This window comes from Halichoerus grypus, chromosome 10 (assembly GCF_964656455.1).
Source record: "Halichoerus grypus chromosome 10, mHalGry1.hap1.1, whole genome shotgun sequence".
Taxonomy (NCBI): domain Eukaryota; kingdom Metazoa; phylum Chordata; class Mammalia; order Carnivora; family Phocidae; genus Halichoerus; species Halichoerus grypus.
The window spans coordinates 112,024,488-112,038,307 of NC_135721.1; the positions used below are offsets into that span (position 1 = coordinate 112,024,488).

The 13,820-nt window shown below is 45.4% G+C and overlaps 1 protein-coding gene across 2 annotated transcripts in view; it reads right to left on the reverse strand.

The window, feature by feature from the left end:
- Positions 1-6,733: 6,733 nt before the first annotated feature.
- HCK (HCK proto-oncogene, Src family tyrosine kinase) overlaps positions 6,734-13,820 on the reverse strand; it is a 37,844-nt gene continuing 30,757 nt past the window's right edge. For both annotated transcript variants that reach the window (XM_036093236.2, XM_036093235.2), the window contains exons 11-13: positions 10,940-11,093; positions 9,899-10,030; positions 6,734-7,234 (exon numbers count right to left, since the gene is read on the reverse strand). In XM_036093236.2, coding sequence (XP_035949129.1) covers positions 7,032-7,234; positions 9,899-10,030; positions 10,940-11,093 — 489 coding nt within the window. In that variant the 3' untranslated portion in view covers positions 6,734-7,031. The remainder of the gene's footprint in view (positions 7,235-9,898; positions 10,031-10,939; positions 11,094-13,820) is intronic.

Sequence of the window (13,820 nt, forward strand, 5' to 3'; positions counted from 1 at the left end):
TCTGCCACATTATGTTGGTCAAAACCAGTCACAAGGTCAGTCCAGAGTCAGAGTGGGAGGGGACCACACAGGGCATGAATTCAGGGGGGCATGATTTGTTGAGGGTCATTTTATAACAATCCACTGTGCCATCCTTGCTTCACACCCCCACCCCCTGTCCATGAGGCCTCTGTGGCAGCCTTCTATGTGGCTTCTTCCTGCTTGCTGCTCCTGTCACCTCTAATCTTGATTCTCCATTTAATAGCCACTGTGGTAACATAAAATCTCAAGTCTTCACCATGGCCTGCAAGGCCCTGCATGATCAGGCTTGTCTCCTACAACTCCTTCCCTCACCCACAGGGTTCCAGCCACACAGATATTCCTGGAACTGGCCCTGCTCATCTGCACCTCAGGACCTTTGCACTTGCAGTTCCTTCTGTCTGAAAAACTCTTCTCTCAACATTTTGTGTGGTTAGCTCCTTCTCATGTTTGGGTCTCAGCTCCACTGTCACCTCCTTAGAGAGGTATTCCCTGGCCACATACAGATATAGATACAATTTGGTCATTTGTTATTCTCTATCTCCCATGAAGACTTGGACTGGATTTATGTTGTTACCAACTGTGTCCCTATTAAGTATGTGCTCAAAAAAAAATTTTTTTTTAATGTTTGCATTATGAATTATCTCAAGCCTCATCCTATCAGTTAGGAAAAGATCCAGCTGTAAGGAAGAACCCCCCCCAACACACACACACTAAAATAATAGTGGCTTAACAAGTCAGAAGCTTACTTTTCTCTGTCTTAGCTTGGCTTCCTCCAGAAGCCAACTCTGAAACAAGGATTCAAGCCAGAGTAGTTTATTTGGGAGGTGAAGGGACACCAGAAGTCAATGGCATGTGCAGGAGCTGGCTTATACCGCTTGCAGGAGCCAATAGTTAAATTTTTGGGAATTTCGTGAGCCAACTGTTGGCCAAGGCATTATTGAAAATTAAGTTATGTAAATTTTAAATTAAATAAATGATATTAAAACCAAAAGTATGAAATATGCAAAACTCTACTTCCTAATCATTTTACTATATTTTATCTATGCTCAATCTATGCTCTTGAGGTTATTCATACCTATTTTATCTGTACAATAGAAATACTATGAAATGGTGCACTACTGCACGTCTTTCCCCAGTTCTGAGTTCAGTAGCACTGAATTGGTAGCAGAGCCAACTTATCCATTAATGCAGTAGGCACAGTACACAAGGCCCACTCCACTTTTAGAGGCCATGAAAAGAAATTAATTTCTTTTAAAATCAGAAGGAAAATATGAATTTTGGGGTTGAAGGGAAAGTGTTCATATGTACTATTGGTATATTCATCTTTCTATCAATGCAGTTGTTGACTATATATTTAATATTTGAATAAATATTCATATATATTAAATAGGTAGATATTTAAATAAAAATATTCTTATTTATATTTATAAATATAAAATATAATTATATATTTTATAAATATAAAATATATATTTTATAAATATAAAATATAATATTATATTTTATGAATATAATATATAAATATAAAATAAAATAAAATATAATATATATTTGTAGGGTCCTACAAAGGCAGAAGTGCCTAAGGTCCGTGCAAGTCATAACGCATTTCTGGTTGGAAGCCTGAAATTGGCAATGATGAGAATATTTATACTCCCCTAAATCAGCAAATGCTACAAATCAGGGCTTGAACTTTTGTTTTGCTACCAAACATTTTCTGTAAAGGGCCAGATAATAAATACCTTAGGCTTTGTAGACTGTGTGATTGTGTCATAATTCTCGACCTGCCTTGCAGTACAAAAGCCACTACAGTCAACAAATAACGGGCGTCACTGTGTTCCAATAAAACATGGTCTGCCCTAGTTTGCCAAACCCTGGTCTAGACTTCACGTGCTAAATAAAGAAGCAATAGTGCAGATTAAGGGTTAAGTGTGCTGTATCTGTATCCGTTACATTATGATCAGCACAAAAATGTGACAGTATTTGAAGCTCTTACCTGAGCTGGCAAAGAAGTCGCTCATGTCATTGACTAATGAGTGAAGTTCCAATGTACATCTTCATTATTTCATTTCCATTTTATTCATGAATATAAATGAAACTATCAACCCACAGTCATGTCAGAGCTATACTTGGGGAAGGTATGTTGTCAAGCAACTTACCTCTGTGAGTAACTGAAGCGTAATCCCATGGGGAAACTCTGGGAAACAACCCAAAACACACACCTCACAGTTACCGCACCAGGGGAGCAAGGGAGCTGGGGTATTTATACACCAACTCCCAAAAGTCATTAGTTGAGGATTTATCCCAGAGTGGGTGAATTCCTCAGCACTTTTGGCCTTCTGGGAACACTGGCAGCTGAGCTTTCTGCAGCTTTAGGAAAAGAGCCCTCAGGCATACAGTGGTGCAGGTAATGGGAGCTAAACATCTAGTCCCTTCGAGGGATCCTGACAGTGCATGCCACACCCTCTGAGGTAAAAGTTGGAGGACCTTCTAGTTGCTATGGTGGTGTACTTAAAATATTTTAAGAGATTTAGGCCCTATCCAGCTTTGCCATCCTTTGAGTTAATTCATGTTCCTCAGGGTCCAAGGTGGTAGCTAGAGCTCCAGCCTTCACATGCATATTCTAGGCAGCAAGATAGAGGAAGAGATGAAAAATAAGGGGCAAAGAGTCCACATCAGTTGTCTTTTAAGAAAGGATACTGAAAGGTGCTATAGCACACTTCCACTTACAACCCATTGACCAGAACTTAATCACCTGGCCACACTTAGCTGCAAGAGGGAGTGGGAAGTGCAGCCTTCATTCTGGGTAGTCATGTGCCCCTGATAAAAATGCTATTTCTCTGGAAGAAGGGGGAACATGGATATGGCGACAACTAGCAGTCATTGCCAACTTCCAAAAGGAATGCAAATTGATATAGCCTTATGTCAGAATATACGGTGATGAGGACAGACACATGACAGACACTGAGGGCCCAGGTCGGGGAATAAGGAGGCAGTTTTATTTCAACTCACAGGGGGAAAATGAAACAAGTACTTTCCCTGTGTTTAAACTCAAAGGCACAGCTAGATACTAGATTACAGCAAGTCATTGACATCTTAGAATGGGGCACCTTATCTATGCCTTCCTTTGATGCCTCCCAGGGGAGGAGTGCATGCAGTTTTCCCAAAGAATTGGTGGCATTAAATTTATCTCCATATGGGGCGCCTGGGTGGCTCAGTTGGTTAAGCGACCGCCTTCAGCTCAGGTCATGATCCCAGGGTTCTGGGATCGAGCCCCGCATCGGGCTCCCTACTCAGCCGGAAGCCTGCTTCTTCCTCTCTCACTCCCCCTGCTTCTGTTCCCTCTCACGCTGTCTCTCTCTCTCTCTCCCTGTCAATTAAATAAATAAATAAAATCTTTAAAAAAAAAAAAATAAATTTATCTCCATGTCTTTGTTTGCTTTTTTTATTGAACAGACTTTATTTTTTAGAGCAGTTTTAGGCTTACAGAAAAATGAATAGAAAGCACAAAATTCCCATATGCCCTCTCATCCAGCCCCCGGTTTCCTCTATTATTCACATGTTGCCTTAGTGTGCTACGTATGTTACAGTCGATGAGCCTGTTGTTATTATTAACCTAGGTCCATAGTTTACATTAGGGTTCACTCTTTCTGTTGTACATTGAGTTTTGACAGATGTTATCTATCATTAAGAGTATCATACAGAATAGCTTCACTACCCTAAAAATCCCCTATGTTCCATTCTGTTCATCCCTCCCTCTCTGCCAAACCCCTGGCAACAATTGATCTTATTATCTCTGCAATTTTGCCTTTTCCAAAATGTCCTAAAGTTGGAATCTGTTAGTATGGAGCCTTTTCAGATTGGTTTCTTTTACTCAGCTACGTGCATGTAAGTTTCTTCCATGCCTTGAGAGCTCATTTCTTTTGATCACTGAACAGTATTCCATTATATGGATATACCACAGTTTGTTTATCCACTCACCTGTTGAAGTGTATCTTGGTTGCTTCCAAATTTTGACAATTATAAATAAAGCTACTACAAACATTAGTGTGTAGGTTTTTATGTGAACAGAAGTTTTCAAATTGTTTCAGTAAATATCAAGGAGTGCAATTACTGGATTGTATGGTAAGAACATGTTTAGGTTTTTTTTTAAGATTTATTTATCTGACAGAGCACAAACAGGGGGAGTGGCAGGCAGAAGGAGAGGGAGAAGTAGGCTCCCTGCTGAGCAAGGAGCCTGACGCGGGGCTCGATCCCAGGATCCCGGGATCATGACCTGAGCCAAAGGCAGACCTTAACCGACTGAGCCACCCAGGTGCCCCAGGAATATGTTTAGTTTTGTAAGAAACTGCCAAATGTCTTCCAAAGTGGCTGCACTGTTTTGCATTCCCGCCAGCATGAATGAGAGTTCCTGTTGCTCCCTGTCCTTGCCAGCCTTTGGTGTTGTCAGTGTTTGGATTTTGGTCATTCTAAGTAGTGTGCAGTGGTATTGTTTTAATTTGTATTTCTCTAATGACATAAGATGTTGAGCATCTTTTCTTTTTTTTTAAAGATTTTATTTTTATTTATTTGGCAGAGAGAGAGAGACAGCAAGAGCAGGAACACAAGCAGGGGGCGTGGGAGAGGGAGAAGCAAGCTTCCCGTGGAGCAGGGAGCCCGATGTGGGGCTCGATCCCAGGACCCTGGGATCATGACCTGAGCAGAAGGCAGACGCTTAATGACTGAGCCACCCAGGTGCCCCTTGAGCATCTTTTCATATGCTTATTTGCCTTCTGCATATCTTCTTTCGTGAGGTGTCTGTTCAGGTCTTTGACCATTTCTTTATTGGGTTGCTTGTTTTCTGATTGTTGGCTTTAGGGTTCTTTGTATATTTTGGATATCAGCCTTTTATTAGATATGTGCTTTGCAAATATTTTCTCCCAGATTGGAGCTTATCTTTTCATTTTCTTTTTTTTTTTTTAAAGATTTTATTTATTTATTTGAGAGCAAGAGAGAGAGCACAAGCAGGGGGAGTGGCAGGTAGAGGCAGAGAGAGAAGCAGGCTCCCTGCAGAGCAAGGAGCTCGATTTGGGGCTCGATCCCAGGACCCTGGGATCATGACCTGAGCTGAAGGCAGACACTTAACCGACTGAGCCACCCTCATTTTCTTAACAGTGTCTTTCTCAGAGTAGAGTTTTTAATTTTAATGGAGTCTAATTTATCAATATTTTCTTTCATGGCTTGTGCTTTGGTGTTGTATCTGTCCCCATGTTTTAATCTGTCTTTCCTGTGACCAGAGGCATAAATCACAGTATAGGCAGTGTAAACCGAAAGAGCAGGAGGATGCGAATTGACCCCTGGTCTTGTCTATGTAGCAATAGGCTCCCTCTTATGGATTACTGAACAGCAATACAATGTACCACAAATTATGAGTGCAAATTCCTACTAAAGGAGCCTGAGCTCTGCTTTCAGATACCCAAAGACATATCCCAAAGGAGAAAGCAGGAGAGAAATTCCGTTACCAACTAGGTAAGTTGAAACACTGCTACCTTCATTTTCCACAGCTTATTCCCAGTTCCTCTGTGCTACTCAGGGGTGCAGAATCAATTCAATATAGGGTTCCAGGGGCCCCTGGCTGGTGCTGTGATGTAAACCCTTCAGGAGATGCAGTAGTATAGAAAGGTGTCAATGGTTCCCCATCTCGCTCTCCACCTCTTCCCAGCATTCCCCTTACAAGGAAAGCTAATGCTTTCAACTGAAACAACATGCAGGAAGGGCCCACTGCCTCCTTGTCTTCTCCGCTTCCATCCCACATCTCCCTCTGCTCCACTGAGAGTTTCCCATGCAGGCTACCAGATACCTCTCAGCAACCACATCTCCAGACCCTGGTATTCCTACAATGGTGGGTACCATCTTAACAACCATGATGGCTGCTTGGCCATGGGAAATGCCCAGGCTGTGGACAGCCCTGCAGCCCTAGGGGAGACCCAGACTAATCAGCTCGTGTATCAGTGCAGGTTGTTGGGAAAGTCAGGGCCCCAGTCATGAAAAATCATTCTCATCATCTTGGCAAACTCAGCTCTTTGGAGACAAAAACCCATCCAGCGTCCCTGTGCCAGTGTGATAGGCAGAATAACGTCCCTCCTCCACACCCAAGATGTCTGTCCTAATCCCTGGAACCTGTGAATGTGTTGTCTTACGTAGCAAAAAGGGCTTTGCAGATGTGATTAAGGATCTTGAAATGGAAAAGTTAGCCTGGATTATCCAGGTGGGCCCATTGTACCAACAGGTGTCCCTACAAGAGAAAGAGGGAGGCAGGGGACAGAGAAGGAACTGTGATGACAAGCAGATTGGAGTGATGAGTGTAAGAGAAGCATGAGTTGGGGACGTGTCAGCCTCTAGAAGCCGGAAAAGCCAAGGAAATGAATTCTCCCCTAGAGGCTCCAAAATGCACACAACCCTGCCAAACCCATTTCAGACATCTGACCTCTGGAACTGTAAGATAATGAATTTGTGTTTTAAGCCACCAAGTTTGTGGTCATTTGTTACAGAAGCCATAGGAAACTAACACAGCCAGTGACTATTTGGGGGCAGTTAGAAACCCTGGGAGCCTTGGACCCCACTTGTCTTCATACTCCTGGTCTTTGGAAGGGTCCTTCCCCCCTTTCTGACTCGTCATCCAGCAAAAGGGCAAATAGATGATATTCAGGAACTGGCAGGACAGGACAAGCTGATCTGTCAGTAAAGCCTTTAGCATTTGTATCTTTTATTTAAATATTTATTGCATTATTTTTAAAGTTTCCCATCCAAACCACAGCTGTAACTGGAATCCAGCTGTCCCAGGCAATAGAAATATCAACTTGGGGTCTCCTGAGGGGGGCAGATTGTAGATTGCTGGAGTCAAAAAGAGATTGTTCCGGTTCAACCCCTTGACAGATGAGGAACTGTGGCTGGAACTGGGGGTGGGTGGTGTCTGGGACTGGGAAGGCAGGTGGCGCTGGAGGCACCTCTTAGACCCCGCCCGGGTCCACCCATCACGGTTGCTGTTGGTACTGGCTCTCAGTGGCCGTGTAGAAGTCGTCCAGCACACTCTGGATATATTCGAAGGTGGGCCGCTCCTCAGGGCGGTTCTTCCAGCAGCGTGTCATCATTTTGTAGAGCTCCTCAGGGCAGTGCTCTGGTCGAGGCATGCGGTATCCACGCTCCAGTGCCCGGATCACCTCAGGGTTTGTCATCCCTGAGAAGGAGCCATGGAATTAAAGAGGGAGGGACTGGGACAGGGAAACCCGGGGTGACAGAGACTGTTGCCTCCCCAGCAGCTATCACTTCCCACCTCCCCTGGTAGCTGAGCCCCCCCCCACTATGAAAGTCAGGTACCCCTTCCCCAGCCTCCCCTACAGCTAGGGCAGGACCATGGCACCCAATTTTGGCCAATGGGAGCTGAGGAGCATTGTCCCAGGAGACTGCCAGGAAAGGTGTTCCTCCCTTGGAAGATACACCCTTCCTCTTTCCAACGACACTGAGAAACAACATGATCCTTGGAGCTGAAGCACCACACAGGGAAGACAATCACAGAGAAGCGAACCCACAGACCTGAGTGCTGTTGAGCACCTGAACTAGCCAGTCACCAATGCCAGACTTCTTATCATAGAGGTTAATAATTTGCCTATTGTTTCTGCCATTCTTAGTTATTTTCTTACTTAGAGCCTAATGCATCCTAATGGATTTGGTTCCATAACCCAATGCCTGGCTTTTACTGGTGTACTCTCAAGACAAAACAGGCAGGCTGTCTCAGTGTCACTCTGTGAATGGGACTATTTCCTTGTTCAATTGAAGTTTATGTTAGATATCCTTAAGAACAATCTTCTACATGTCTACAATGCCCAATTTTACATTATCAGTCTAGAGCTCCAAACTCATATATCCGAGGGCTTCCTTCAATATCTTTACTTGGATGTTACAAGTCACCTCAATGTAAAAGGGCTAAAGCAGAACTCTTGAATTTCTAACCCCAGACTATCACCCACTTGGCTGCTCAATTAACCAAGAGGATCAACCTTGATTCTTCTCTCTCTCACCTTCCATATCAGCAAGTCACATTTTTCCTTCTTTTGAAAGATATTATCAACCCATCGATTTACCTCTGTCTCCACCACCTCTCCCTATCCCACTGCTGTGGCTGCTACCTTCTCCCCAGCCCCCAATCCACTCTCCATGCTGAACCAAAGCATCACTTAAAGATGGAAATCAGATGATGCCACTTCCCTGACTCAAACCCTCCAATGGCTTCCATACACTTACACTAACATCCACAGTCCACAGTTTTCAGCATGGCCATGGGCCCTCCCTGATCTGGCCCCTGCCGACCTCATCATTCACCATCTGCTCTCATTCCTTGTCTCCAGCTACCAGGCTTCCTTGTTCTTTCTTCAGACACACCTCAGAGCCTAGGAGCTAGCAGTGTCTTCTACCTGGAATCTTTCCCCTAGTTCCTCACTGAGCTGTCTTTCAATTCAAATAGGACCTGCTCTGACAGGAGCTGGGGAGCACCACAGGTGCCCCATGTCACTCCCTCTCACTCACCCTGCTTCATTCTCTGCTCAGAAGTAACCTCCAGCTGAGAGTGTGTGTCTGTTGTGTGTGTGTGTCCCTCCAGGCTAGAATGTGCTCGACTCACCATATCCCCAGTGCCTAACACACAGGAGGGATTCGATCAAAACCGATGAATGAACCAACTGTCTATACCTCTTACTTCTAATCTTCACAACCACGTCTGCAAGGTAGACACCATTACCTATATTTGTTTAAAGGTGAAGACACTAGGGTAGGAGAAGTGAAGTGAATTTCTCCAAGTGTAATTGCTGATGGGGTGAGATTCAAGTTCAGGATGGTTTATATACAAAGTCAGGGATTCTTTATATCTGCCTTTCTCCTTCTCCCCAGTGTTCTGGCTACAGAACAGGAGACATCTCAACCAGAAAGGAACAGAGAATAACATTATTTATGGACTCTCAGGCAATCTACATGTTGGGTATGTCTTTGTGACTACCTGGTCTACTCAGCGTAGGGTGCTGCCCGTAGGCATGGGGATAAATTAATCCATTCAACGAACAGTTATTAAGAACCCACCATGTACCAAGAACAGAGGTGGGCAGTACACATACTCTAGTGAGGAATACAGACATGATTTCTGACCTCACGGAGCTCAGTGTCTGGTGGGGGAAAATATTAAACAAATCTGTAGTTGTCAATTGCAACAAATACTATGAATGAGACAATATGGGGTATTACGAATGAGAAGTAGGGGTCATGTATGATACTTTAGATGACTGGATGGTGGGGTACAGAATGAGATGAAGCTGGAGAAGTAGGCAGGGGCTGGATCATGTAGGACCTACAGGCCATAATTAGAAGTTTGAGATTTTGTCCCAATTACGATGAGAGACCATTAAAGAGTTAGAGGTGGAGAAGGGACAAGATCTGTTTCACAATTCTACAAGGATCCCTCTGGCCTCAGTGGAGAATGGCCTGTCGGGGAGAGGGACAAATGCAGGGAGACTGCGTAGGAGGCCACTGTACCATCAAGGTGGGAGATGATGTTGGCCTGAATGTGGGTGGAGACAGTGGAGTTAGACATGAGCATGTATTTAGGAGGCAAGTGGCCAAAACCTTGGGACTGCTTTGGATGTAGTAAGGGGTGAGAGAAAAGGAAGGGCCAAAGATGTCCTCAGATTTTCAGCTTAAGAAACTGGGTGGATGGTGGTACCTTTAACTGAGATGGGGCAGATGAGGGGAGGTTGGGGGCAAGGATCAAGAACTCCATCTGAATGAATACACCGACAAGAGAAGAGACCCAGGCTGGGCCATGGAAGCAGCTGCAAGCTGATGCCCCCTTCGCTACCTGGGTAAGGGATCCGGCCATAGGTGACGATCTCCATCAGCAGAATACCAAAGGACCAGACGTCTGACTTGATGGTGAAAGAGCCAAAGTTGATGGCTTCAGGGGCTGTCCACTTGATGGGGAACTTGGCCCCTGTGGGATTGGACAGAGCAGAGTCAGAGTCTGGGAGCAGTCAGGGCTGGGTGTCTGCTAGGGTGAGGAGCAGGACAGGGGCAAGGCTGCTAACATCTGCCCCTACATCCAGCCTCCACGGAAGCAAGGGCTATCCATCCTGAGGACAGATGTCTAGAGTGGAGAGGAAGGGGCAGAGGGGTTTGGGGCGTGCCAGGGGAGCTGGCACTCTGGACTATCTCATTGATTCAGCCAATATCCCAGTGAACTACAGCTCCCAAAGAGTAGAGTCCTTGAGGACTTCTATAAATGGAATCATACAATATGCAGTCTTTGTCACTTAACACGATGTTCTGAAAGTTTATCCACAGTAAGCATCTAGTCCTTCCGTCCTTTATTGTGGCCGAATAATGTGCTCTTATTGCTTCTACTTTTTGGCTGTCACAAATTACGTTGCTATTCATACACAAGTTTGCCTGTTTCTGAATTTTATGTAAATGGCGCCATCCAGCTCTCCTTTTTTTTTTGGTCTGATTTCTTTCATTTCAATATTATGTCTTTGAGAGCCAACCATTTGGTTGGATGGAGCACTGGTTTGTAATTTTTCATTGCTGCCTAATACTATATTACATGAATGTACCACAATTTATATATTGGTTCCACTACTCATGGATATTTGGATTCTTCCCAGTTTTTTTCTATTACGCATAAAGTTGCTCTCACCCTTAATTTCCACATGCATTTGGCTAGCTCAGCCTAAAATTGATCAGAGTCACTTGGTGAGAGTCTACAGACCAGGATACTCTGTCCAGAAGGACTCCAGCAAGCTTACTAACACATAGCTAATACGGAGACAGACACATGTCTTGACTCTCAATGCTCACAACCCATCCAAGTGGGCCCCATGGGTCCCTTGGCAGCGCTCCCTACCTTCCCGAGCCATGTACGCGTTGTCCTCGATGACACGTGCCAGGCCAAAGTCGGCGATCTTACACACCAGGGACGCAGAGACCAGGATGTTGGCGGCTCTGAGGTCTCGGTGAATGTAGTTCCTCTGCTCGATGAAGGCCATGCCTTCTGCAATCTCCACCCAAAACAGAGACATCCTCATCTTCACATCTGGCCCAGCCCAAGGCCGGTCCCACCCAAAAACACAAGAGGAGTGTCTAAGTTTGAGAAAATGGGAAAATATGTGTGCCAGCTTCCCCTTTCTTGTGGAAGGGTCCTGAGCGCAGGTTGGCATTTCTCTATCTCCCCATCTAGGTTGGGGGGGGAATCTGAGGGCTGGGTCACTTTAGAAGCTTCTTTGGGATTCCAAGACTTCCAGAGACTACTTTGAGGAAAGAGCAATGGCGTTATTTCCTCAGGACCTACATACACACACACCAGAATACTATGAGGTCCTCTCATCCCCAGCCTTCTTTCTGGAGGACAAGCTAGGCTAATGTCATATTCTGCTGTGTCTCTTGTACCTTCTTCATCCTCAAGCCTGGGTAGGGAAAATTCATGTATTCATTCAACAGGTACCTACTGAGTGCCTCACGGGTGCCAGGCATATTATTTGAACAGCTGGTGAGCCAGGCAAGACCACTGCAGGTAGTAGTAAGTGCCGTAAAGGATAAAGCAGGATAGCAGGACATGAAGTGTAGACTGCGGTTTTGGATTGAGTAGTCAGAGAAGGCTGCTTTGAAGAGGTGAAATTTTAGCAAAGATCTGAGTAGTGACAATAAGTGTGTCAAATAAGAGCATTCCTGGCAGTAAGAACATCATGTGCAAAGGCCCAGAGGTAGGAATGAATTTGGTGTTCATGGAACAGGTGGCTGAGCAGAAGTTGCCACAGAGAGATGGGGGCGGGGTGGGGGGAGTTGAGGTTGAGAGGGAGGCTGCTGACTGTGAAGAACCTTCTAGGTTTGGAGGGGAGGTTGGATTGTACACTGAGCGCAATGGGAAGATGGTAGAAGTCCTCTAGCAGGAGTGTGACATGGTCTGATGTATATTTTAATGCCATCATGGCTGCTGAATGAATAATAGACTGTATGGAGAATTCTCATTCACATTGGGTCCCTGGAAGCCTCTGATGGAAAGATGTGGGATCTTTCCTTAGGGACTTTTTTGGTTTTTTTTTAAGATTTTATTTATTTGCCAGAGAGAGAGAGCGTGCGCACAAGTAGGCAGAGCAGTAGACAGAGGGAGAAGGAGAATCAGGTTCCCCGCTGAGCAGAGAGCCTGATGTGGGGCTTGATCCCAGGACCCTGGGATCATGACCTGAGCCAAAGGCAGATGCCCAACCGACTGAGCCACCCAGATGCCCCCTTAGGGACCTTTTTCAAGGGCTTGTGCATTAACCCTCATAAAGAGGTTTATAATTAACACCCAGACACCTAGAAAACAGCGCTTATGGCTTACAAACTGGCCTTTGAGCTCCTCGAGCCAAGTGTTATTACAATCTCGGTTTTACAGAGCAGGGGACACTTTTTCCATATCATCCCACCAGGAAAATTCTCAATGTCAGACTCAAACCAGTCTGCAGATTTCCAATCCCTGTGCCCCATGTTGCCTCTAATTACTGCAGAACTCCAGCGCTCTGGAGGACTGCAGCTGGGTGCAATCTGGTGAGATTTGTGGGGTGGGGTCGGGGAGCCTGGCAAGACAGACCAGACCAAGACACAAGCCTGCTCAAGGTCAGAGGCAAGGGGTGGGCGCACTTGCGGGAAGTGGTCAGCAGGGGGAACCTGGTGGCTACCAGAACCGAGGTGTGAGGCTTCAGACTTTGTAACAAAAACTTGAGACTGATTTTGCTTGGAGTCACAAGCCTGGGGTGAGATGAGACAAGGTCTTGTGGGGGGCAGAGGGGTGGGGAGGGGAAGGGATTTATCAGGAGTCCTCAGACAACAGAACAGTTAACAAGGGCTATTATGCTAATGACAGGCACTGTAGCTTCCTCATTTACTATGAGAGGATACCTGAGCTTAAACAGCATTTGCTCTGTGCTTTGGGGAGGTACGCCTGCTATCAGCCCTACGTCACGGGCAAGAAAGCTGAATTCTGGAGAAATAAGTAACTGGTCCAAGTGGAGACCAGTAGTGGAACTCCAGCATCCCTGCCCAGGGTCTGGGCACTGATCCATCACGCTACCTGGACTTTTGGCCTTGGATTTGGCACTAATGCGGCTAGTTACCATTTTTTTCAGTACCCACAGGCAGACATTCATGTTATTGATTTTCGCATGCACTCAGGGGGGCAGGTGGGATTAACCCAATTTAGGAGACTGTAGAGGATACTGCCTAAGTAACTCCGCAATTACTCTGGAGTTGGACCAGCTCAGCCTGAGCCCCACAGCTCTGGGACCTCAAGCAAGCTACTTCCCTTCTCTTGCCTTACTTTTCTTCTCCGTAGAAGGGAGGACATCAACAGAACCTGCTTCTGAGGGGTCATGTGAGGATGAATCCTCTAAGTCTACATCAAGGGTGTAGAACAGTGGCAAATAAGTATGCACTTCAATCGTGGCTCTTCATGCTCCCTGGTGAGGAAAGTGACATTCAGAGAGGTTAAGCATCTGGCTCAAAGTGACAAAGGCAGAGCTGGGTTCAAAACCAAAACTCTATGTGACTCCTAAGCCCAGAGGCTTACATAGTGTTGTTTCTCAAGGATTGAATGAATGAATAATGGAGAGGTTCACTGGGCCCAGGGTTGGTCTAAGAGCTAGGGGTTGATGAAGTGGTGACATTTCATGACCACCAAGCAGGCTGCCCTGATGTTGGGCATTAAAACTTGGGTTTGAAAAAAACAAAAACAAAAACTTGGGTTTCCT